We start from the raw sequence: 24914 nt of genomic DNA, 5'->3' as shown, positions 1-24914 counted from the left end.
GGTGCAATGCGCCAGCTGTAGCAGCCACCCGGGGCGGGGGTGAACCAATGGAAAAAGGAAGACCTTTCTCTCTGTCTCTCTCTCACTGTCTAACTCTGCCTGTCAAAAAAAAAAAAAAAAAGTATTTGTCACCACCCAGCCAACCCTGCAAAAGAGGCTTAATGATGTGCTGTACACAAAACACAGAAACATGGTCATCATGAGGAAAAAGGTAAAGGCCCAAAACCTCCAAGTAAAATCCAAAATTTAAAAAAGCAATATTTATGGAAAATCTCTGAGGAAATCCAAAATTTAAAAAAATAGCAATATTTATGGAAAAATGGCAGGGCAAAGTCATTAGTGATCAATAGTCACCTTGAATGTAAATGGCCTCAACTCTCCAGTTAAAAAACACAGACAGGCTGGATGGACTGAAAAACAAAACCCATCTATTTGCTGCCTACAAGAAACATATCTCACCAAGAAAGATACTCCCAGATTGAAAGTGAAAGGATGGAAAAGATATTCATGCTAACAGAAACCAAAAATGTGCTGATGTAGCCATCTTAATATCATTAACATAAAAACAATTAAAAGACACAAAGAAAGGAACTATCTAATGATTAAGGGATCAACTTAATAGGAAGAATTGACTATTTTAACCATATATGTACTTAATTACAGGGCACAAGGCTATTTAAAATAAATGATAATGGATCTATGTGGAGACATAGACTCAAATACAATACCAATGGGGAACTTTAATGCCCCACTTTTAACAATGAACAGAACAACCAGACAGAAAATGAGCAAGGAAATAACAGAAGTAATTGATACTATAGACCAAATGGACCTAACAAATATCTAAGGAACACTGCATGCTATAGAAGTAGAATATTCATTATTTTCACCAGTGCATGGAACTTTCTCCAGGAATGACCACATGCTAGGCCATAAAGCAAATCTCAGCAAATTCAAAATATTAGAAACCATACCATGCATCTTCTTTGACCAAAATGGAATGAAGCTCGAAATCAACAACTCAGGAATCTCTAGAACATATGTAAGCATTTGGAGACTGAACAAACAAAATGGTCATGAATGAACAGTGCATCACTGAAGAAATCAAAAGAGAAATAAAAAATTTTCTGGAAACAAATGAAGATGATAATACAACATATTAAAACTTATGGGACACAGCAAAAGCAGTGTTAAGTTTATAGCAATTAGTGCCTATGTCAAGAAATTTGAAAGGCACCAAATAAATGTGCTATCAATGTTTCTCCAGGACCTAGAGAAACAACCTCAAGCCAAGCCCAACAATAGTAGAATACATAAAAGAAATAGTTGAAATTAGAGTAGAAATAAACAAAATCAAAACAAAAATCAATACAAAAGATCAGCAAAACGAAGAGCTGGTTTTTGAAAAAATAAACAAAATTGACACACTATTGTCCCAACACACCAAAAAAGGAGGAAGAAAACCCAAATCAATAAAGTTAGAGATGAAAACAGAAATGCAACAACAGACATCACAGAAATAAGAATCATCAGAAATTACTACAAAGAGCTGTTTGCCAACAAACCAGCAAACCTAAAAGAAATGGATAGATACCTGTACACATACAATGTACATAAATCGAGCCATGAATCCACAGAAAACCTAAATAGACCCATAGCAAAGAAAGAAAGTGAATCAGTAATAACGTAATAAAGATCCCCTTCCAACAAAGAAAAGCCGAGGACAAGATGGCTTCATGACTGAATTATAACAGACATTTAAAGAACCGACTCCAGTTCTTTTCAAGCTATTCAAAACAATTGAAAGGGAGGGAGTAGCCAAGAGTCCTTCTATGAATCCAGCATCCCCCTAATTCCTAAACCTGAAAGGGAGACAATGGAGAAAGAAAACTACAGACCAATTTCTCTGATGAACATAGATTCAAAAAATCTTTAACAAACTACTAGCCAATCAAATCCATCAACACATCAGAAAGATCATTCACCTGGATCAAGTGGTATTTACCCATAGTATGCAGGGATGTTTCAACATTCACAAATAAATCAATGTAATAACATCACATTAACAAAATGAAGAACACCACCATATGACTATCTCACTAGACACAGAGAAAGCATTTGCTAAAATACAATCTTACATGGTGAAAACTCTAAACAAATTGGGTATAGAAGGAACATTCCTCAACACATTCAAGACAATTTATGACAAACCCACTGCCTGTCTCCTGCTGAATGGGAAAAAGTTAGAAGAATTCCCACTGAGATCCGGGACCAAACAAGGATGTCCACTCTCACCATTACTATTCAATATAGTCCTGGAAGTTTTAGCCAGAGGCATTAGGCAAGAAAAAGAAATCAAAGGGATACATATCAGAAGGAGGAATTCAACTATCCCTATTTGCAGATGACAGGATTCTATAAATAGGGGATCCAAAAGATTCCACCAAGACTATTGGAACTCATAGAAAAGTTTGGTAAATTAGAAGGATACAAAATTAACACACAAAAATCAAAAGCCTTTGTATACACAGACAATGTCACAGCTGAGAAAGAACTTCTAAGATCAAACCCATTCACAATAGCTACCAAAAAAATCAAATACGTAGGGATAAATTTAACCAATTATGTCAAAGATCTCTATGATGAGAATTACAAAACATTAAAAAAAGAAGGCCGGCGCCGCGGCTCAATAGGCTAATCCTCCGCCTAGCGGCGCCGGCACACCGGGTTCTAGTCCCGGTCGGGGCGCCGGATTCTGTCCCGGTTGCCCCTCTTCCAGGCCAGCCCTCTGCTGTGGCCAGGGAGTGCAGTGGAGGATGGCCCAGGTGCTTGGGCCCTGCACCCCATGGGAGACCAGGAAAAGCACCTGGCTCCTGGCTCCTGCCATCGGATCAGCGCGGTGCGCCGGCCACAGCGCGCCGGCCGCGGCGGCCATTGGAGGGTGAACCAACGGCAAAGGAAGACCTTTCTCTCTGTCTCTCTCTCTCACTGTCCACTCTGCCTGTCAAAAATAAAAAAATAAAAAATAAATAAAAAAAAAAGAAATAGAAGAAGGTAACAAAAAAATGGAAATATCTTCCATGTTCATGAGTTGGAAGATTCAATACCATCAAAATAACCACTACTGAAAGCAATTTATAGATTCATTGCAATATCAATGAAAATACCAGGAATATTCTGACCAGATATAGAAAAAAGATGCAGAAAATCATTTTGAAGCACAAGAGACTCCAATAGATAAGCCAATCTTATACAACAAAAAGAAAGCCAGAAGCATTGTAATACCAGATTTCAAGACATAGTATGAAGACAGTTATAATCAAAAAAGTCTGGTACTGGTACAAAAACAGATGGATAGACTAACAGAACAGAACAGAAATGCCAGATTTCAATACAAGCATCTACAGCCAACTGATATTTGACAAAGGAGCTAAAACCAATCCCTGGAGCAAGGTCAGTCTCTTCAACAAATAGTGCTGGGCAAAGTAGATCTCCATATGCAGAAGTAGGAAGTAAGACCCTTACCTTACACCTTACATGAAAATACATTCAAAATGGATTAAATACATATATCTATGACTTAATACCATCAAATTATTAGAGAATATTGGGAAAACAGTGCAAGATATTGGCATAGGCCAAGACTCCAGAAACAGGGAATCAAAGCCAAAATTGATAAATGAGATAACATCAAATTGAGACACTTATGCACTGCAAAAGAAACACTCAACAAAGTGAAGAGGAAACCAACAGAATGGGAGAAATTATTTTAAAATTATGATAAAGTATTAATAACCAGAATATATAAAGAGATAAATAAACTCAACAAAACAAAACTACTTGGTTATTAAATGGGAAAAGAATTTAGACATTTTTTCAAAAGAGGAAATACAAATGGCCAACAGACACATGAATAATGCTCAAGATCACTAGCTGTTAGGGAAATGCAAAACAAAACCACAATGAGGTTTCACCTCACCCCATTTAGATTGGCCTTAATACAGAAATCAACAAACAACAAATGCTGGCAAGGACGTGGGGAAAATCGTACCCTCATCCACTGCTAGGGGGAATGTAAACTGGCAAAGCCACAATGGAAGACATTATGGAGATACCTCAGAAATCTGAATATAAACCTAACATATGACCCAGCCATTCCACTCCTGGGAATTTAACCAAAGAAAATGAAATCAGCATACAAAAGAATTATCTGCACACCCATGTTTATTGAAGCTCAGTTCATAATAGCTAACATATGAAATCGAACAAAAATCCCATCAAGTGAAAAGTGGATAAAGAAATTATGGGATATGTACACCCTGGAATACTATATAACATAAGAAAAAAAATCTGGTCATTTGCAACAAAATGAAATAATCCAGTCCCAAATGTAAAAATATCATATGTTCTCCCTGACCTGTAATAACTAATAGAGCACCTAAAAGGCAATCTGTAGAAGTGAAAACTCACACTTTTAGAAGAAATGACTTTGAACAGCCTTTGTCTTGACTGTCAAGGAATTTTTTTTCTTCATACTAAGTGTTTGGTAATAAAAACAGATACAATTAAAAAGCAATGAATGCTCCAACATAGAAGCAGTCCATACAGCAGACTCAAAGAATGACAATAGCTTTATTAGCACTCTGACCTCAGAATCGGCCCTTAAGGTATTCTGGTCTGGTTGAAAAGCCCATGAGAGCATTTCAAGCTTGGAAAGCCAAGACACTGTGGCAAAAAGTGTCCTACATGAAGGATCTTTGTTGGTGAGATCCAAGTGGAATGAAGTAGTCACCAAAGAAGGATGTAATTTACTCTGAAGTGAGGAGAGAATTTCTATTGGCTTATGGCCTTCTCTAAATAATGACAAGAGTTTGTGGATTCAAAAGGCTTCCATAGCCAAGGCAGCTCATGCCAAGAGCCTTGTATGTGATCATAGATGACATACATAAGAGTGTTAATTGTTAAATTAACAACAGGTGTCACCTTGCACTAGCTTCCCATGCAAGACTTCTGTCCTCATAGAGATAGTTAAAAGTAAAACATGTTCTCAAAGATTTACTTCATTTTATTTTATTAAGTGGAGGATATTCTTATGTCTCCTAAGTCATAGTTATGTCTAAGTGCTCACAAAAGTGCCAGGATAAAAAATTAACAAACAAAATCAATAGACTTTGTATACCCAGAAAATCCCAAGGCTCAGAAAGAACTTCTAAGATCAATCCCATCCATAACAGCTACAAAAAGAATTAAATACCTGGGAATAAACTGAACCAATGATGTCAAATATTTCTATGATGAAAATGACAAAACATTAAAGAAAGAAATAGAAGAAGACACAAGAAATGGAAAAATCTTCCAGGCTCATGGATTGGAAGAATCAATATCAGCAACATGTCTATACTGCCAAAAGAAATTTACAGATTCAGTTTGATCCCAATAAAAATGCCAAGGACAGTCTTGTCAGATCCAGAAGAAACAATCCTGAAATTCATATGGAAACACAAGATATATTAACCATCTAAATCAATCCTATATTACAAACAAAGCCAGAGGCACCAGATTTCAAGACATACTACATTATTATCATCACACCAGCCTGGTACTGGCAGAAAAACAGACATGTGGTCCAATGGAACATAATAGAAACTCCAGAAATCAATCTATGCATCTACAACCAACTTATCTTTGACAAAGGAGCTAAAAATCAATCCATGGAGCCAGTACCATCCTTTCATCGAATTGTGCTGGGAAAACTGTTATCTCGACATGTGAAAATATGAAACAAGACCCCTTCCTTACACCTTATACAAAAATCCATTCAAAATGGAGCAAAGACCTAAATTTACAATAGGATACTATCAAATTACTAGAGAACATTGGGCACACCCTCTAAGACACTGGCATAGGCAAAGACTTCTTGAGAAAGACTCCAGAAGCACAGGAAATCAAAGCCAAAATTGACAAATGGTATTACATCAAATTGAGAAGCTTCTGCACTGCAAAAGAAACACTAAGCAAAGTTAAAAGGTAACTGACAGCATGGGAGAAAATATTTGCAAACTGATAAATGACTAATATCCAAAATGTATAGCGAGCTCATTAAACTCAATAAGAAGAAAACAAACAATCCCATTAATAAATGGGAAAAGGACTTGATCAGGTATTTTCAAAACAGTAAATTCAAATGGCCAACAAACATGGAAAATGCTCTGCATCACTAGCAGAAAAACGCAAAACCAAAATGCAAATGAGGCTTCACTTCACCCTAGTTAGAATGTTAGCATCAACAAACAATGAATGCTGGTGAAAACATTAAAGGTACCCTAATTCCACTGCTGGTGGGAATACAAACTAATGTAGCCAATATGAAGACAGTAGGAAATACCTCAGAAATCTGAATATAGACCTACCATATGACCCAGCTATCCCACTCCTGGGAAATTACCCAAGACAAAAGAAGTTAGCATATGAAAGAGTGACAGGTACCCCCATGATTTTGTAGCTCAGTTCTTAATGGCTAAGATATGTATTCAACCCAAATGTCCATCAACTGATGACTGGATAAAGAAAATATGGTAGATATACACTATGGAATACTAAACAATGGTAAAAACAAATGAAATCCTGCCATTTGGAACAAAATCTATACAACTAGAAACAATTATACTTAATGAAATACACCAGTCCCCAAAAACAAATGCCATAGATTCTCCTTGAATTTTGGTAATTAATAGAGAACCTAAACAGTAATCTATAGATGTGAAACTGACACTTTGAGATGCTATGATTTTTGAACAGCCCTTTTCTTGACTGTTGAGAAACAGTGTTTTTTTTTTTCTTCATACTATTTGTGAACTCTATACTTAATGTAGGATTAATCTCATGATTACAAAGTTAACTAAAATATATTTTTGTAAATAACAGGAATAGGAGATGGATAAGGAAGACAGGTGGGAGTGGGGGTAGCAGGGAGGGTAGGGAAGAATCAGTATGTTCCTAAATTTTTATATATGAAGTGAATGAAGTTTGTATACCTTAAATAAAATTTTTAAAAGAGAATATATATCATTAGAGTACTATAATGAATTTTTTTACAATTACATTTTATTGATTTAATTCATTCATTTACTAGTTCTTTTTCAAAAAAAGATTTTATTTATTTACTTAAAAAGGAGCATTACAGAGAAGGAGAGAAAGAGATAAATTTTCCATCTGCTGAATCACTCTCTGAACCATTTTTTGACAGGCAGAGTTAGACTGTGAGAGATAGAGAAACAGAGAGAAAGGTCTTCCTTCCATTGGTTCACCCCCCAAGTGGCTGCTACGGCCAGTGCATTGTGGCCGGCACGCTGTGCTGATCCGAAGCCAGGAGCCAGGTGCCTCCTTCTGGTCTCCCATGAGGGTGCAGGGCCCAAGGACCTGGGCCATCCTCCATTGCACTCCCGGACCACAGCAGAGAGCTGGATTGGAAGAGGAGCAACCGGGACAGAATCTGGCACCCTGATCGGGACTAGAACCCGGGGTGCTAGCGCCACAGGCGGAGGATTAGCCTAGTAAGCCATGATGCCAGCCCTGCTGATTCACTCTCCAAATGGCCACAATGACCAGGGCTTGAACAGGCCAAGGCCAGGAACCAGAAGTTTCCTCCAGGTCTCCCACATAAGTGCAGGGACCCAAGGACTTGGGCCATCCTCTACTGCTTTCCCCAGGTTCGTAAGCAGGGAGCTGGATCAGAAGTGAACAGCCAGTATTTGAAATAGAATCCTTGTGGGATGCTAGCACTAATTGGATGCTAGCTTAACCTACTACACCACAGTACTGACCCAACAGATATTTCTTTACAGCCTACCATAAGCTAAGTACTGTTTTAAGCATTTGGAAACACTGCAATTCATACCATACAAAACACATTCTTAACCTCACAGAGTTTACAATCTATTTAGTCAAAATAAAAAAAATGCAAACAATCATATAAACAAGAAAAATAACAGAAGTGCATATAGTTAGAATACTAGAGACTGTATATTATATATCAAGATGCTATGCAGTGATAGTATTTAAAAATTATTATACACTCACACAAAGGTCATATAAATTATACTATCCAGGATAAACATGTAGACAGAAGATCGTAATGTAAAGAATATGTATAATAATGACTAGAAGAATAGCAATATTCACTCTAACTGATGGACAAGGGAGGATGTCTCAGTGCATTAGAACAATCTTGAGAGATGAGTTGGAATTTATCAGAAGATAAGGCATATGGGTATATGGGTCTGGAGCTAAAGAGATGGATCTAGAGCATGGCTTTAGATTAGATTAGGGAGTAACAACCCTGGTCTTTGGAGTCAGTGAGACATGAGTTTGCATTCTGGGTCTGTCACCTACCAACTGTTTGCCTTTGAGTGAATGACTAAATTGAGACATGGATTTGCATTCTGGGTCTGTCACCTACCAACTGTTTGCCTTTGAGTGAATGACTTAATCGGTCTAACCTTCAATTATATAGATCTTCATCTATATAATAAATATAGCAGGTGCCTCACAGAATTACTGAATGATTAAGTATATGGATTGTTGTGGCAAGCATTGTGGGACAGTGGATTAACCTGCTGCTTGTGATATCAGCATTCCATATCATAGTGTCAATTTAACTTCTAGCTGCTCTACCTCTGATCCAATTCCCTGCTAATGCACCTGGGAAAGCAATGGAAGATGGCCCAAGTGTTTGGGCCCCTGCCACCCATGTAAGAAAATTGGATGGCGTTCTGGACTCCTGACTTCAGCTTGGATTAACCTGGTTGTTGTAGCCATTTGGGGAGTGAACAAGCAGGTAAAAAAAATTTTCTCTGTCTCTCACTCTACAAAAAAGTATATTGACTGTTTGTGACAGAGTTTTATGTTCTTTCACACATTTAATCAGAACTAAGTATGTGTATTGTGCATACATATGCTGAATATGACCGGTTTAATTCTGTAATTAATACACAGTTATTCTTAAGTGTTGAAATTTAACTGAAATGTGATCCCTGTTAAACATAAGAGTGGGAAAAGAGAGGGAAGAGATGTACAATTTGGGACATGCTCAGGCTGACTTGCCGCAAATGGTAGAGTTAGAAACATACCAGGGGACTCCAATTCAATCCCATCAAGGTGGCATGTACCAATGCCATCTCACTAGTCCAAGTGATCAATTTCAGTTCACAATTGATCATAATGAAAGGACTAAGAACCAAAGGGATCACATAAACAAGTCTAGTACCTGCTAATACTAACCGATAGAATAAATAAAGGGGAGAGTGATCCAACATGGGAAGCGAGATACTCAGCAGACTCATAGAATGGCGGATGTCCTAAACAGCACTCTGGCCTCAGAATCAGCCCTAAAGGCATTTCGATCTGGCTGAAAAGCCCATGAGAGTATTTCAGGCATGGAAAGCCAAAACACTCAGGCAAAAAAAAAAAAAAAAAAAAAAAAAACTAAATGAAAGATCTCTGTGAGTGAGATCCCAGTGGAAAGAACAGGTCTTCAAAGAAGGAGGTACCTTTCTCTGAAGGGAGGAGAGAACCTCCACTTTGACTATGAACTTGTCTAAACAAGATAAGAGTTGGAGAACTCAAGGGGCTTCCATAGCCTTGGAAACTCATGACTGGAGCATGGGGAGATTACTGAGCAATAAACAGGAGTGTCAATTGGTAAAGTCAACAACAGGAGTCACTGTGCACTTACTCCTCATGTAGGATCTCTGTCCTTAGCGTGCTGTACATTGAGACTTAATGCTATAACGAGTACTCAAACAGTATATTTCACTCTGTATTTCTATGGGGGTGCAAACTGTTGAAAGCTTTACTTAATGTATACTAAACTGATCTTCTGTAAAAAAAAAAATAAAGAAGAAGAAATTATCAATTCCCAACTTGACTCTCACTGGGATTAAACATGACAATAGGTCTGATCTGATTTCATCATCATTTAAAAAATCATCTATTATTTTTCACTTTATGTTTCTGTGTGGGAGCAAACTGTTGAAATCTTTACTTAATGTATGCTAAACTGATCTTCTGTAGATAAAGAGAATTGAAAATGAATCTTGATGTGAATGGAAGGGGAGAGGGAGTGGGAGAGGGGAGGGTTGTGGGTGGGAGGGACGTTATGGAGGGGAAGCCATTGTAACCCATAAGCTGTACTTTGGAAATTTATATTCATTAAATAAAAGTTAAAAAAAAAAAACATGTATAAATTTATACTGAGAGATAAACAGATTATCTCTAAGAGGATCAACATGATCTCAGACTGCAATTACATTCTTCAGGACTCCTCCCAAAAAAACAAGGACCTGAACTGGGTACTTCTGATCTACTCTTCCCTTTATGACTCACTTTCTAAGCTTTAAGTCTCAAGGACAAGACGTTTTAGATTCTCTCAAATGTTTTCCAAGACCTGTCCACTCACATTTTTCTGTATTTGCCCATTCAAAATGGGTCATCCTAATTTACTTTGAAAATCAGGACTGCTGTTTATAAAAGTTATCCCTGGGGGCAGGAGGGGCATTCCACACAGCAATTATGATGCATTACATAACTGAGTGCCTGGGTTTGAATCTGTGCTGTATTTCCAGTTTCAGCCTCTTGCTAATGGGTACCCTGAAAAGCAACAGACGATGCCTCAAATACTTGGATCCTTGCCAACCACATGGGAGACCTACATGGAGTTCCAGGCTACTGGCTCAGTCCAGAATGTTGTGGGCATTTGGAATGTGAACCAGTAGATGGGAGACTTTTGTCTCTGACTTTTCAAATACAACTTTTTTCCGAGTTTCAACTATATTAGGTTTTAAGTTTTTAACTTTTATTTAATGAATATAAATTTCCAAAGTACAGATTATGGATTACAATGGCATTCCCCCTCCATAACATCCCTCCCACCCACATCCCTCACATCTGCCGATCCCTCTCCCATTCCATTCACATCAAGATTCATTTTCAATTCTCTTTGTATGCAGAAGTTCAATTTGGCATATAATAAGTAAAGCTTTCAACAGTTTGCTCCACACAGAAATACAAAGTGTAAAATACTGTTTGAGTACTAGTTATAGCATTAAATCACAATGTACAGCACATTTAGGACAGAGATCCTACATGAGGAATAAGTGCACAGTGACTCCTGTTGCTGACTTAACAATTTGACACTCTTGTTTATGGCATCAATAATCACCCTAGGCTCTTGTCATGAGCTGCCAAGGCTATGGAGGCCTTTTCGGTTCACCGACTCTGATCATATTTAGACAAGGTCATAGTCAAAGTGGAAGTTCTTTCCTCCCTTCAGAGAAAAGTACCTCCTTCTTAGATGACCCGTTCTTTCCACTGGGATCTCACTCGCAGAGATCTTTCATTTAGTCCTTTTTTTGCCACAGTGTCTTGGCTTTGCATGCCTGAAATATTCTCATGGGCTTTTCAGCCAGATCCGCATGCCTTAAGGGCTGATTCTGAGGCCAGAGTGCTGTTTAGGACATCTGCCATTCTATGGGTCTGCTGTGTATCCCACTTCCCATGTTGGATCGTTCTCTCCCTTTTTTATTCTATCAGTTACTATTCGCAGACACTAGTCTTGTTTATGTGATCCCTTTGACTCTTAGTCCTACCATTATGATCAATTGTGAACTGAAATTGATCACTTGGACTAGTGAGATGGCATTGGTATATGCCACCTTGATGGGATTGTATTGGAATTCCCCTGGCACATTTCTAATTCTACCATTTGGGGCAAGTCCAATTGAGCATGTCCCAAATTGTATATATACTCCCTTATTCTCACTCTTATATTTAACAGACATCACTTTTCAGTTAAATTTCAACACCTAAGAATAATTGCGTATTAATTACAGAGTTCAACCAATATTATTAAGTAAAAAAAATACTAAAAGGGATAAAGTATTAAGTTGTTCATCAACAGTCAGGGCAAGGGCTGATCAAGTCACTGTTTTTTACAGTGTCCATTTCACTTCACCAGGTTTCCTTTTAGGTGCTCGGTTAGTTGTTACTGATCAGGGAGAACATATGATATTTATCCCTTTGAGACTGGCTTATTTCACTCAGCGTGATGCTTTCCAGATTCCTCCATTTTGTTGCAAACGACTGGATTTCATTGTTTTTGACTGCTGTATTGTATTCTACAGAGTACATGTCCCATAAGTTCTTTATCCAGTCTATTGTTGATGGGCATTTGGGTTGGTTCCAGGTCTTAGCTATTGTGAATTGAGCTGCAATAAACATTAAGGTGCAGACAGCTTTTTTGCTTTCCAATTTCAGTTCCTTTGGGTAAATTCCAAGGAGTGGGATGGATGGGTTGAATGGTAGGGTTATATTAAGGTTTCTGAGGAATCTCCAGACTGACTTCCATAGTGGCTTAACCAGTTTGCATTCCCACCAACTGTGGGTGAGTGTCCCTTTTTCCCCACTGTGGGGAGCAACTGGGAGCAACTCGGACTAGACTAAGTTACTGGAATTAAGACTTATTCTATGCATCTGCTCTCCCACAATATGGCGCTGGGAGAGGAGGAAACAGCTTCTACACAGCTGCCTCCAGTTCAACCAATAAACTGTAGGACCTGCTCCTGATTGGAGGAGAGCAACGTACTTGGCGTGTGGGTAGCAGAGTTGGGATTGGTGGAAGAGGACTATAAAGGAGGAGAGAGACAACATGCACCAGGAACATCTATCTGAAGGAACACCTGTGCAGCCCCCGAGAGAGCCGGCCGGCGGTGTGCCGCTCCCCTACGGAAGTGGGGTAAGTGGCAGGGGGCCCGCCCCTCCACGGAGGTGGAGGGACGGTAGCCAACCCAGGAAGAACCAGCAGCAAACCCGGGGAGGGCTGAGCAGACAAAAGAACAATGCAGGGTCCTGTGTCGTTCCTCCACGAAGAGGGGGAGCGACATAATGGTGCCGTGACTCGGATAGGAAACCTAGGTGGGAAGAAGTGGGAAAATACCAGAGAGAGAGACTAGCAAAGAGCCTAGGGAAAGCCAGACGGAAAAGGTGCCGGAAGAAGCTATTGAAAGCCTAGGCATAGACTCGGATACGGACTGTGGGAAAGAAGTTAGGATTGGACTTTAGGATTGAAAGCGAAAGTGAAAGCTGGAAGAAACTTAGACTCGGATACGGAATGTGGGGAGAAGCCAGGAGAAATGAGAGGGGAATATTGTTGGAAGAAAAGTTAGGAAACATACTGGGTAGAGAAAAATATGTTAGGGAGGATGAAGCCGCGGGGGCAGGCTGAGGCGGAGACGTAAGCTAGCTTGGGATTCTTCAAGTCAGCCCAGGGAACAAAAGGCGAAAAGCTAAAACTAGAGGCGGACACATAAGCCAGGTTGGAATCCGTCAGATTAGCCCGGGGAGCAAAAGATGGGAAGCCAAACCGAAAGGCGCAGACGTGAGCTAGGTTGAATTCGCCAGGTTAGCCCAGGGAACTTAGACTGAATACCAGTGGTGGAAACGTGAGCTAGGCTGTGTGATTCGGGGAAGCTGCCGCGTGCAGAGAGAGCGCGCGGGGCACAAACGGGGAGAGCGCACGGGGCGCTAATAGAGAGAATGCGGGGCTGGCGTGAAGGCCGTGGTGCGGGTGCAAAGGGCGTGGAGACCACGGAGAGCGTGCGAAGCCGGGAAGTGGCTCAGAGCCGGGAAGCCGCCGCGGGGCGAGGCGCCGAGAAGCAGCCTCGGGGCGGGCACCGGGTTGCCGCAGGGATAAGAGAAACAAGTTTAGAAGTAAAATGAGAGAAATAGGAATGGTGGCAGATAGAAGTAAAATAGGAGAAATAGGAATGCCCAGAGGTAGAGAAATAGAGAAAAATAAGGCCTCCCCACAACTTGGCAATGAGAGAGCTTGAATTCAGTCTGCCTGATTAGTAAGATGATACGCACCTGTGGGCGGCTGCAGGTCACCGAAGACAGGCACGTTATCAACACCAATAAGTCTCCCCACTAGACGGCAATGAGAGGGCTTGGATTCGGTTTGCCTGATTGCTAGGGCTTGTAAGCACCTGCAGGCAGTTCTAGCAGAGCAGAGCATGCGCTGCAGGGCACCGAACACAGGCACTCATCAGCGCCTAAAAACCTCCTCACAACATGGTGAAGAGAGGACCCGGATAAGGTTTGCCTGATCGATAGGGCTTGTAAGCACCTGTGGGCAACTCTAGCAAGCAGAGCAGAGTGTGTGCCGCGGGGCACCGAAGACAGGCGCGTATCAACGCCAAAAATAAAAAGAAAGGGGGATCTGTGGGTAGCAACTGGGAGCAACTCGGACTAAACTGTTACTGGATTTAAGACTTATTCTATGCATCTGCTCTCCCACAATATGGCGCTGGGAGAGGAGGAAACAGCTTCTACACAGCTGCCTCCAGTTCAACCAATAAACTGTAGGACCTGCTCCTGATTGGAGGAGAGCAGCATACTTGGCGTGTGGGTAGCAGAGTTGGGATTGGTGGAAGAGGACTATAAAGGAGGAGAGAGACAACATGCACCAGGAACATCTATCTGAAGGAACACCTGAGCAGCCCCTGAGAGAGCCGGCCAGCGGTGTGCCGCTCCCCTGCGGAAGTGGGGTAAGTGGCAGGGGGCCCGCCCCTCCACGGAGGTGGAGGGACGGTAGCCAACCCGGGAAGAACCAGCAGCAAACCCGGGGAGGGCTGAGCAGACAAAAGAACAACACAGGGTCCTGTGTCGTTCCTCCACGAAGAGGGGGAGCGACACCCACATCCTCGCCAGCATCTGTTGTTGGTAGATTTCTGTATGTGAGCCATTCTAACTGGGGTGAGGTGAAACCTGATTGTGGTTTTGATTTGCATTTCCCTGATTGATAGAAATCCTGAACATTTTTTTCATGTGTCTGTTGGCCATTTGGATTTCCTCTTTTGAAAAATGTCTATTGAGGTCCAACACCCTTTCATAATGAAAACTCTAAGCAAATTGGGTATAGAAGGACCATTCCTCAATACAATCAAAGCAATTTATGAAAAACCCACGGCCAGCATCCTATTGAATGGGGAAAAGTTGGAAGCATTTCCACTGAGATTTGGTACCAGACAGGGATGCCCACTCTCACCACTGCTATTCAATATAGTTCTGTAAGTTTTAGCCAGAGCCATCAGGCAAGAAAAAGAAATTAAAGGGATACAAATTGGGAAGGAAGAAGTAAAACTATCCCTCTTTGCAGACGATATGATTCTAAATTTTGGGGATCCAAAGAACTCTACTAAGAGACTATTGGAAGTCCTAGAAGAGTTTGGCAAAGTAGCAGGATATAAAATCAATGCACAAAAATCAACAGCCTATGTATACTCAGGCAGTGCCATGGCTGAGGAAGAACTTCTAAGATCAATCCCATTCATAGTAGCTACAAAAACAATCAAATACCTTGGAATAACCTTACCCAAGGACGTTAAAGGTCTCTAGGATGAAAATTACAAAACCTTAAAGAAAGAAATAGAAGAGGATACCAAAAAATGGAAAAATATTCTATGCTCATGGTTTGGAAGAATCAGTATCATCAAAATGTCCATTCTCCCAAAAGCAATTTATAGATTCAACGTGATACCAATCAAAATACCAAAGACATTCTTCTCAGATCTAGAAAAAAATGATGCTGAAATTCATATGGAGACACAGGAGACCTCGAATAGCTAAAGCAATTTTGTACAACAAAAACAAAGCCGGGGGCATCACAATACTACATCAAGACATACTACAGGGCAGTTATAATCAAAAGAGCACGGTATTAATACAGAAACCGATGGATAGACCAATGAAACAGAACAGAAACACCAGAAATCAACCCAAACATCTACAGTCAACTTATATTTGATCAAGTATCTAAAACCAATTCCTAGAGGAAGGACAGTATATTCAATAAATGGTGCTGGCAAAACTGGATTTCCATGTGCAGAAGCATGAAGCAAGACCATTACTTTACACCTTACACAAAAATCCACTCAACATGGATTAAAGACCTAAACCTACGACTCGACACCATCAAATTATTAGAGAACATTGGAGAAACCCTGCAAGATATTGGCACCAGCAAAGACTTCTTGGAAAAAACCCCAGAGGCACATGCAGTCAAAGCCAAAATTAACTCTTGGGATTGCATCAAATTGAGAAGTTTCTGTACTGCAAAAGAAACAGTCAGGAAAGTGAAGAGGCAACTGACAAAATGGGAAAAAAATATTTGCAAACAATGCAACAGATAAAGGATTAATAACCAGAATCTACAAAGAAATCAAGAAACTCCACAACAACAAAACAAACAATCCACTTAAGAGTTGGGCCAAGGACTTCAAATAAAATTTTAAGAAGTGATTTTTAAAAGTTTTCTAGGTAGATATTTATGTTTATGCACATCTGCACGTGTGTGTGTGTGTGTGTGTGTGTATTCTAGGAGTATTGGAAGTGGAAGAAAGTTGTCCTACATAGAGAACAGATAGCAATGAGGGAACAATTTAAGTGGAAACATACTTCATCCTGATTTAAGAGCAAGTGGCACCAAAACTGTTGAGGGAGGGATAAACCAGGCCTTTTTCCAGAGCTTCCAAATGGGACAATCTTAAACTCTCTGCATAGCAATGTATTCATCGCATATCCTCATTCAAAAGTATGTGTACAGACTTTACTTACCAAAATCTTAAGACATACCGACCAGGTGACTATTCAAAATGCTACTTAATTGAATCTATGCAATATCTAATGAGTACCTTACCTTGGTCATTATTCTTTGAAATCTTCTGCGTTCAAGCCACCCCCTGACATGTGCCTGCATTGTGGTAATCATTTTAACCATTTTCTTGCTCATTAAAAATTTGTTTTTTTCTCGGAAAACTTGGAAGATCTCTATATGTGGTCCAATTCTTTTAACTTTACTGTCAACTTTATCAATTTTATCTGGAATACTTTTTAACCTAAAAATAAAATATAGAAATTTCTTTTAGATAATAAGGAAAATAAATGTTCCTGAATTCTTAAATTCTTTCAGTGATGACTGTATTGGATTAGGCAACACATATATAATTTATAAGTAGAATTCAATGTATAACATCACTTGAACAAGTTAATAAGGTTTTCCAAAGGAGACTGAATATGCTAGAGCACTAGAATCAATATTATGTACAAAATTAACCTTCCAAAGAAAGGCAATCCAACAGAAAATGAATTTGGCCAAATTATTCACTATTCAAAAGAGAGTATTTTTCTTTGGACAGGGTAAGTTAGTTCCATGGACATTCCTGTCTCCTATTTTGACCTGAAGACTATTCTTAAGTTATTTAATTATTCGTTCTCTGATATTCTGTTAACCAAAAAAAAAAATCTGAAACATAATTATGATCTGAATACTCTCAATGTAATGTGATAGTAGTGCCATAGAGTACAGGCTCAGCAGAAGGCAAGGAAGATCCTAGAAACGGTGATGAGCCCTACACTACAGATAGGTATGACCCTTGCAATGAGGACAAACATGTGACAAAATTGAAGCTTTTCTACTATGAACAGACCATGCATAGCTTGGTAATTTTGTTTCTACTCTCCATTTATATGACTTTTGTATTTTTTATACAGTAGCCAGATTTTTACAAAGTCATCCAACATACAAAGTCTAGTTTTCTTGTGATTCTCAGCATGTATAAAAATTACTTTCTTAACATTTTTGTTTCTGCCTCTGTCTTTCCAGCTGGAATTGCGCTGAGATGTCCATGTCAATGCACCCATCAGGACCAGGAAGTGGACAGACCTTTGAATTAAAGGCCCAATTTTCTTGAATGTCAAAGTCAATCCAATGTGGACTGGCTTTTTTCTTACTTTTTTTTTTTTAGCCTGTATTGATTTCTGCATCTTAAACAAGTTTCTTTCTGTTTATATGGTTATGATTTTTTCTTCCCTTAGTAACTGAAATGCTGTGAGGCTACTTTTCATTATTTGACCTGCCAGGGTTGCAGGCGGAGCATTAGCCAAGGGAGCCATGGCGCTGGCACCATCTGTAGTTTGTCTTGAAACTTGTGGTATCTTCCGATACATCCTATTTTTTTAAAAAACTTTTATTTAATGAATATAAATTTCCAAAGTACGACTTATGGATTACAATGGCTTCCCCCCCATACTGTCCCTCCCACCCACAACCCTCCCCTTTCCCAATCCCTCTCCTCTTACATTCACATCAAGATTCATTTTCGATTATCTTAATATACAGAAGCTCAGCTTAGTATACATTAAGTAAGGATTTCAACAGTTTGCTCCCACACAGAAACATAAAGTGAAAAATAATAGATGATTTTTTTAAATGATGATGAAATCAGAGCAGACCTATTGTCATGTTTAATCCCAGTGAGAGTCAAGTTGGGAATTGATAATTTCTTTTTTTTTTTTTTTTTTTTTTACAGAGGATCAGTTTAGTATGCATTAAGTAAGGATTTCAACAGTTTGGAGTATCTTACAAAAAATGGTATTTTGGGGCCAGTATTTGGTACAGTTGTTAAAACACTGCTTGGGGACAGTGCCGCAGCTCACTTGGCTAATCCTCTGCCTGTGGCATTGGCACACTGGGTTCTAGTCCTGGTTGGGGTGCCAGATTCTGTCCCAGTTGCTCCTCTTCCAGTCCAGCTCTCTGCTGTGGCCCGGGAGTGCAGTGGAGGATGGCCCAAGTGCTTGGGCGCCTGCACCTGCATGGGAGACCAGGAGGAAGCACATGGCTACTGGCTTTGGATCGGCGCAGTGCGCCAGCCATAGCAGCCATTTGGGGGTTGAACCAACAGAAGGAAGACTTTTCCCTCTGTCTCTCTCTCTCTCACACTAACTCTGCTTGTCAAAAAAAAAAAAAAAAAAAAAAAAAAAAAGACATTGCTTGTGATGTCTGCAACCCATTTCAAATGGCTGAGTTCAGGTCCCAGGTCCATTTCTGATCCAGCTTCCTGATAGGCGCACCCAAGAAAGAAACTGATGATGGCTCGAGTAGAGGAGACCCTGCCACCCATGTGGAGACACGGATTGAGCTCCAGGCCCCTGGCTTCAGCCTGCCCCATCCATGGCTGTTGCAGGCATTCGGGGACTGTTTTAGTGCATGGATGTTCTTGCCCTGGTGTTCACTTTCTCCATCTCTGTCTCTGCCTTTCAAATTTAAAAAAAAGAAAGAAAAAAGAAAATTTTTAAAAAGTGCAACTTTGACTTCTTTTTTTTTTTTTTTTTTTTTTTTTTTTTGACAGGCAGAGTGGACAGTGAGAGAGAGAGACAGAGAGAAAGGTCTTCCTTTTGCCGTTGGTTCACCCTCCAATGGCCGCCGCGGCCGGCGCGCTGTGGCCGGCGCACCGCGCTGATCCGATGGCAGGAGCCAGGAGCCAGGTGCTTTTCCTGGTCTCCCATGGGGTGCAGGGCCCAAGCACCTGGGCCATCCTCCACTGCACTCCCTGGCCACAGCAGAGGGCTGGCCTGGAAGAGGGGCAACCGGGACAGGATCCGGCGCCCTGACCGGGACTAGAACCCGGTGTGCCGGCGCCGCTAGGCGGAGGATTAGCCTAGTGAGCCGCGGCGCCGGCCGCAACTTTGACTTCTAAAAGGAGTCTTGCTTGGTTAATAATTTTTGTAAATGGGTCTTGATGTACGAGAAATAGCAAGAATGCAGATGAAATGGAAATGATTGTTTCCAGAGAGTCCGGAACTTCACAGTGTATTGTGAAATCCAATGGATTCTGAATTGATCACTTTTCCTCCTTTGTCTTAGAAGAAATAAGGGAATTTGTTATAGAAATACCCAAATTAGGGGGCAGGGCCAAGATGGCAAAATAGTGAGGGCGCGCACTGATAGTCCAGGAAAAAATAGTTTAATAAAAGTGGAGTTACGGTAGCCTCAGGAAAAGGATCAGGGAAAAATAGCAGAGGAAACTCTTCCGGATCTAGTGAATGTGACACGGTGGACCTATGGGGAGAGCAAGGTCGCCCATGGCGTGGAAGTCGAGCTGCAGAGTCTGCACGCCAGCACTGGAAGGGGAGGTGAGAAAAAGACCTCGGTAACCCAAGACATTGGCGGGGAAAGGCAGAAAGAGCCTAGAGGGAACGAGGCCTAAAGCCCCACTGGGGAGAGTTCACCAGGCTGACTGGAGGAGAGAAAAAATCAAATAAATAAGGGGAACCGGCACGGACATTAGCCTCTCTCTCCACTCACCTTACAAAGCTGAGCAAGACAAAGGGCAGGCGCCATTTTGCATATGTAAAGTGGCGCCCCTCATTAGCCAAGCAGAAAAACCTGACTCTGGTGGGGAGAAATAACAGGAGGTTAACACCTAATGAAAGTGGGGAGCTAACTAACTGAGACTGTGAAAATCTGAGGGGGAGCGAGAGAACTCACCAAGTACACAAACTCGGTAACCCGGGCAACCTGGTGAGAGAATGGGGAGAAATTTGAGACCACACTGAGGGCTGCATAAACTCTTTGTGTGGTCCCAGCAGTAAGCAGACAAATACCCACAGGGGCCAGATTTCATACATCAACTACTCTCAATTCTACTCAGTTGTGTGGAATTACTTCCCAAATGAGTCAAAGAGAGAGAGAGAGAACCATCTGGTGAATCACCTTTGGCACACCCTTAACCCTGAAGAACCAAACAGAGCTCTCTGGCCACACCCATCACAGCCTCTAAGGATCCATCAAAAGCAGACAGTCCACTTAGTCTAGAGTCACAGAAAAACGAGAAAAAACACCACACCGAAGAAACCAAAGAATATCTCCAATATGCCAAACAACAAATGCAAAAACCTAGGTAACATGAACAAGGAAGACACTATGAACCCCCCCCCAAATGAAACAGCCACCCCAATTCAAGATTATGAAGATGATGAGATAGAAGAAATGCAAGAAGCGGATCTCAAAAAATTGATAAGAACATTAAGAAGTTCTCAAAAACAAATTCTCAAACTACAGAAATCCTTAATTGACAAGATAGAAAATCTCTCTTGTGAAAATGAATCAGCTCTCACCCTGACTGTTGATGAGCAACTTAATATGTTATCCCTCTTAGTATTTTTTTTGTTTGTTCTACTTAATACTTTTGGTTGAATACTATAATCAATACACAATTCTTCTTAAGTGCTGAAACTTAACTGAAAAGTGATCGCTGTTAAATATAAGAGTGGGAATAAGAGAGGGAAGAGATGTGCAATTCAGGACATGCTCAAGCTGACTTACCTCAAACAGTAGAGTTAGAAACATACCAGGGGATTCCAATTCAATCCCATCAAGGTGGCATGTACCAATGCCATCTCACTAGTCCAAGTGATCAAATTCTGTTCACAATTGATCGTAATGATAGGACTAAGAACCAAAGGGATCACATAAACAAGAATAGTGTCTGCAAATACCAGCTGATAGAATCAAAAAGGGAGAGAATGATCCAACATGGGAAGTGAGATACACAGCAGACCCATAGAATGGCAGATGTCCTAAACAGCACTCTGGCCTCAGAATCAGCCCTTAAGGCATGCAGATCCGGCTGAAATGCCCATGAGAGTATTTCAGGCATGGAAAGCCAAGACACTCTGGGTGGGGGGAACCTAAATGAAAGATCTCCACGAGTGAGATCCCAGTGGAAAGAACGGGTCATCAAAGAAGGAGGTACCTTTCTCTGAAGGGAGGTGAGAACCTCCACTTTGACTATTACTGATGCCATAAACAAGAGTGTCAATTTGTTAAGTCAACAACAGGAGTCACTGTGCATTTACTCCTCATGTAAGATCTCTGTCCTTAATGTGCTGTACATTTTGATTTAATGCTATAACTAGTACTCAAACAGTATTTTTCACTTTGTGTTTCTGTGTGGGTGCAAACTGTTGAAATCTTTACTTAATATATGCTGAACTGATCTTCTTTATATTAAGAGAATTGAAAATGAATCTTGATGTGAATGGAAGGGGATAGGGAGTGGGAAAGGGGAGGGTGTGGGTGGGAGGGAAGTTATGGGGGGGGGAGCCATTGTAATCCATAAGCTGTACTTGGAAATTTATATTCATTAAATAAAAGTTAAAAAAAAATACCCAAATTAGTTAAAACTAGTTCTGAGGGAAGTTATCACTTTTTTGGCTATAATTAGGAATTCTTTGTAGAATTATTTTTAGATTTTAATATATTCAGTAGAGTTCACAGATACAATTCAAAGAATATAATGATATGAAAACTTCACCTTCTAACAACAGGGTGTAACAAATCTGAGAGACATGTGTTAGCAGCATGACGTGTGTAATGTATAAAGCTGAAGCATAAGCTCTAGGTCACAAGTATTCTGCTGGTCTCCTAAGTTTCCTTAAAGATCATATAATTTTTAATCACTTATTAAAAAGTGTGTCAGTTTCTGTATGTGTGTGTGTTGTGTGTTTGTGAGAGAGAGGGAATGACATTAGTCCTTTTTGTTATAAGCTATAGTTAATATAAGTGATGGAAACTATATTAAATAAAAGAATTATGAAAAATGCAAGTGTTTACAAAATGATTGCGTTTTGTCTGTTTTTCAACAATTGTAAAAGAAAAGTACTTTACAGGAGTAAAGGAGTGTCCTTTCCCCCTCCCCTCTGGGTAGTACCTACTACTGCCACATTGTGGTGCTGTCTTTTCCTGGATCAGTCCCAAGATCCTTGAACTCACCACAATGGTCCATGTTTTTATCTAACTCAGCACTATATTGATCACATCCTATTGGTCAAGTACAAAATACACAGAGGTAACTTAAGAAAACTTCTACCTCCCTAAGTAAATATATCACAACTAAACTCATTAAAACAATGAGCATGCTAAGGTAAAATGATCACCCTGATGTCATATTAATGGTTCCTTATATCCACATATATCTTTGCAATGTGACATTGCACCACCAAGAGGTGGAGCTCCACCCATCAAGTGGTGGAGTTCTATCACCCACTCTATAAATTGGACTAGACGTGTGAATTGTTGTGGCCAACAGAACCTAATGGTAGTTACAATGTGCCAGTTACAAGTATATGCTCCATTCTCTTAGAACTCTATGTCTACATGAGAACAGTCTTGCAGTGGTGGGGAACATTTTTTCTGCCAAGGTCATTTGGATATTAGCCTGCTATAAATTTATTGAATTTTGAGTTCCATTTGTGGTTGTCTGGCACAGCCAGACCAAATGATTCCACTGTGGTTGGCAGGCTAGACCTTCCCCACATCTGCAAGATGCCATGTGGAGAAAAGGCATTTGAGCCTAGGTGATACTTAGCTGTGTGGACGAGATCATCATAATTGTCTCATGAGAAACAATAGTTGCTTACAAAGCAAATGGCTTTTGTGATATTCTATAAGAAAGGCTTATTTAATACCAGTTAAAATGAAATTTTTAAAGATTCTATCTAAGAGGTAAGTTATCTCTATTGAGTCACGACACTCATGATGAACATTTTATGGGATAAATTTTTTAAAATACTGATGTTTATCTATATCCTCACAGTCAATATTAAACTCTTTTAAGGTGATCAATGAGTACATCATTATGTAAAGACTATTTGTATCCTCAGTAGAAGATCCCATTCCCATCTCCTCTGATATTGTTGGTTATTGCAGAAACCTAATGCTAAATACTTATCATGTTGCTCAGTCATATTACCAACAATGGTTTCTGCCTTTCCCTCACACTTGCCTAAGTCACAGGCCATGAGTAGCTTTCTGAAAGAAACACCAAAAGAATTACAGCTTTGTGAAGAGTTTAGTTTCCTAATTTATAACAGAAGGAAGAGACTTCAGGGTATAGTCTTCTTGGTTTAAAGTGCTACCATAATCACGAATCTGCTTTATTAGGGAAAATAATTAATTGTGGATTTCAGGAAACTTTTTCATCCAGAAAGCGTTTTATGCAGTAGTCTAAGATCTGAATATGAATTATCTGGAATGACTACATTAAGATTAATTTTTTAATAAAAAATGGGAATACTCCCTTGTTTTGAATCTATTTATAAATTTCAATATATTTGCCTTTATTTGTACAAACTACTGTGAAACATTCTCTAAATGTTATATAAATGATTCCATGTAGCCCATCAAAACACAAGGAAATAAAAGACTGTTTCCAGAGATCTCATGGGAATTTCTGATGAAGTGAAAAACAACAATGAAGACAAGAGGGACAAGAGGAGCAAGACAGAGATACCACTGTCACAAGTCACCCAGCACAGCTACCAGCCATCTGTGAGTCACCATCTTACATCGTAGTAGGAAGTAATCTCAGTGTATTCTGCAGTACGCAGTTTTAGCTGAGAAAGAATTCCACAGTCACCATTAACTTCTACTTCAGCCTGGAGAGCTGTCTGGGGTCTGAGAGACCACTGAACTTAGAACAGGTGAGCCATCTTGCTTCTTTCCCCTCCCCCTCTACCGCAGAGTACCACATTCTGCAGTGAAAAGTCATGCAACACACCTCTGTTCTCCTACCAGCATCACAGTCAGAATCTGGGCAATGTGTGCAGCAAATGACAGATCCCTTTCATCCTGTAACTGTGGGAATTTGGGTCATTAGCACCAGAGCTCTATTAATGCACTGTACTTGAACACCTGGGATTCACCTTAGCTTCTGGTGACTAACACCAGAAGCAGCCTATAAAAAAATCCACTCCCACTCTGGAAAATCTGAGTAATGACCCCACTACACTCTGCAAAAACAGGATGGCAGCAATTCATTCTAAATTTCTGGGTGCCACTGGAATCTACCAGGTGGATATAGGGGAGAACCTACCTGCATTCCACCTTTGGGTGACTCATACTCTCCAGAGTGAAATCTGTAGCCCTTGTAGTCACCCTGTAGGACTGGAACAGTATCCAGTTCAAACCTTTAGTCCTAGTAGGAGTAAGGCTGTTGGTATTATAAGCCACAGCAGTTGGA

General features: G+C 40.2%; 1 protein-coding gene across 23 annotated transcripts in view; it reads right to left on the bottom strand.

Annotated features, from left to right (window-relative positions):
* Positions 1–24914, bottom strand: part of IQCM (IQ motif containing M) — a 577684-nt gene that overhangs the window by 248170 nt on the left and 304600 nt on the right. For all 23 annotated transcript variants that reach the window (XM_070047451.1, XM_051819390.2, XM_051819388.2 and 20 more), the window contains one exon: positions 16751–16949. In XM_070047451.1, the coding sequence (XP_069903552.1) occupies positions 16751–16949 (199 nt within the window). The remainder of the gene's footprint in view (positions 1–16750; positions 16950–24914) is intronic.

Source organism: Oryctolagus cuniculus, chromosome 8 (assembly GCF_964237555.1).
Source record: "Oryctolagus cuniculus chromosome 8, mOryCun1.1, whole genome shotgun sequence".
Taxonomy (NCBI): domain Eukaryota; kingdom Metazoa; phylum Chordata; class Mammalia; order Lagomorpha; family Leporidae; genus Oryctolagus; species Oryctolagus cuniculus.
The sequence above is the reverse complement of the archived record's forward strand: the minus strand, read 5'-3'. Positions and strand labels throughout refer to the sequence as shown.